Source organism: Idiotropiscis lumnitzeri, chromosome 6, assembly GCF_059441095.1.
Source record: "Idiotropiscis lumnitzeri isolate Australia: NSW breed Sydney's pygmy pipehorse chromosome 6, RoL_Ilum_1.0, whole genome shotgun sequence".
Lineage (NCBI taxonomy): Eukaryota > Metazoa > Chordata > Actinopteri > Syngnathiformes > Syngnathidae > Idiotropiscis > Idiotropiscis lumnitzeri.
In genome coordinates this window covers 23,740,216-23,742,715 of record NC_142396.1, presented here as the reverse complement: position 1 = coordinate 23,742,715, position 2,500 = coordinate 23,740,216, and the positions used below count along the sequence as shown (strand labels likewise).

Sequence of the window (2,500 nt, the reverse complement as noted above, 5' to 3'; positions counted from 1 at the left end):
AGCCATTGCTATATCATTTTGTGTTATTTTTATTTCTTTTTGGTATATTGATGGCATGAGAGATACATGTTTTGTGTTAATCTTATTTCTTTGTTTCATTGTTTGCTGAGTTTTTTTTTTTCTTTTTTTGAAACCGTGACTCTAAGGAGTGTGGTGACCAGTGAAGTCCCTCCCCTGACGTAGTCTTGTAGACTATTGCCATGATACCTATTATTGGTTAGAGTCGTTGTTAATGACAGCGATTGTCTATGGTATCATGGCAACTGTCTTTGAAATGTGGCGATTGCTTATGGTATTGAGGCAAAGTGAATTGCCATGGGCTGAGTCAGCGCGAGCAGCCGAGCTATTCCTGTGCTAAAAGCAGCTGAGCTAGCGCCTTACAAGGCGGCGCGCCCAGTGTGTGCTTCAAAGACAGAAATAGCACCCTCAACAGGTGTTGCGTCCTATGACTGCGAAAATACGGTACTTCCGGGACAATGAGCGACAGGGCAACGCTTTTTTTTTTTTTTTAAATCAGTACTGCGAGGCCGACTGTGGGGGCACAAAGCGCAGCTTTGACGATCTCAAATTTGCATTGTCAGAAATTGCAATTTTGGTTCCAAAACCATACATCGTTCAGCCGTATTACGGCAGAAAAAAAAGCATGTTTCCTAGGGTAACATGCGGCCCCCGCAGGATCGCACTATTTTGTAACCACTGCATTAAATGTTAGGCAAGCCTCCTGTCTGTCCATATGCACATTTTCTTGGATGAGGATTTTTTTTCGGCTGTATACGATATAACTACAATGCGCCGTTTTATTCTTTGGAACTCGACAGCTCTGGGCTATGCATACACCACTCAATGTAGCCTTCCAATGCGGCCACACTCGGCTGTGGAGTCGGCCTTCTCGCTTGAAATTTTTGTTCGCTGAACATTGAGGGTCCCGAAGCGGCCCCGCGATGCGCACCATTCAAGAAGAATACCTCCAGGGTTAATTGATGAGGAGTTTATCCGAAATCGACGCAAACTCGCGCTGCGACGCTGACAGCTTCTCGAATTGGCTACGAGCGGTGGCGGACGGGAATGTACATGAGTGGAAACAGCCAGGTATCTCCAGCACCAAGTCGCTGGTATGAAGCAAATTTTTTGTGCCACCGTTGTCTGATTAGAGACCAAAAGCTAATTGTCGCCCTGAGCAGTGCTTTTAATTGTAATACCATCGACAAATGTACTGTTGTTACCCATGGGTAGTGGGGGGTGTAAACCAAAAGGGGGCGACCAATTTGTCGTAAATCTCATCACAAAAAAAAAAACTTAAATCACTGCCAGGATGGCCGAGTGGTCTAAGGCGCCGCGTTTCGGTCCCAGTCTCCCCAGGAGGCCTGGGTTCGAATCTCGAATTTCCCCATTGTGGGACTAATAAAGGGAATCTTATCTTATCTCTTATCTTACAGCGTAGTGATGTAACTTTTACATGCAAACCTATTCTATAAGTGCCAATGTTAACGTCAGTGAAGTGTCGCTTTAAATTATGTATGAGAGGAGAACACGCCTATGAAGTCGAAAATATTTATGCAATCTTTTTCATATTTTCTGAGATTTATGTGAGCATTAGTAGAGATCTGCATGTGAATTTTGGGGAGAATTTTAAGAGTTTTCTGACAGTCACGTTCGCACCTTCTCAGTCAGGATACCAAGCTGGTATTCTGATAATTTAACTTTTAACTTCCACTGGTCTTCCACAGTGTTCTTGGTGCAAAGCCATCATTTATACTTTGTCATGTGAGGCAATACGGAGGAGGAAGTCAGATGCAAAATTCACTCAGTAATTAAACTTTGTGGTCGTTAATGCGCAATATCCTTTGTGAATAGGACGTTACGACGGAGCAAACTGCTGGTGCGATGAAAGGGTTATCAGCGGCCGTAGTTCATTCTTTGTGGATTCAGGTGGTATAGTACCCACCTGAGACACCCTCTTCTGGCAATGACTTCTGCATGGCTGTCATTGAGCACATCACCTAAGCAGAGGAGAAACAAACTATCACACCAAAAATGATTCCAGCAAAATATCAAAATGCAGTCAACACTCATTGCCATTGTCATTTAAAACATAATAACATAAAGCGGGGGTGTCAAACATGTCATTGTGAGAATGGGGAGCAACTACCTACTTTCTGGGGTGTATGCAGACACATAACAGGTACACAGCCACCCCCCAAAAAGATAAATAAATAATTTCATTTTTTTATATGTAGCTGATGAATATTTTTTTTTTTGGGGGGGGGGGGGGTATAAGACTTATTTCAAACTTTTATTGAACATTTCATTTTACAGCAGATGATTGGCTTCATGAAAAACCCAAGAATATGTACAATAACTAATAATGTCCAAAAACAAATTTAGCTAACTTCATTATTTGCAAGCCACTACGCACAACTTACCTTTTGTCTTTTAACCACTTTGAAAAGATGGTTTTCATGCCTGGATAATCTTTCTCCCTCTTTCTTTTTCGGTTTTG

The 2,500-nt window shown here is 42.4% G+C and overlaps 1 protein-coding gene across 3 annotated transcripts in view; it reads right to left on the bottom strand.

The window, feature by feature from the left end:
- The window catches only part of adat1 (adenosine deaminase tRNA specific 1), a 70,125-nt gene that overhangs the window by 52,370 nt on the left and 15,255 nt on the right, over positions 1-2,500 (bottom strand). For all 3 annotated transcript variants that reach the window (XM_088298564.1, XM_088298565.1, XM_088298563.1), the window contains exon 4: positions 1,946-2,000. In XM_088298564.1, coding sequence (XP_088154690.1) covers positions 1,946-2,000 — 55 coding nt within the window. The remainder of the gene's footprint in view (positions 1-1,945; positions 2,001-2,500) is intronic.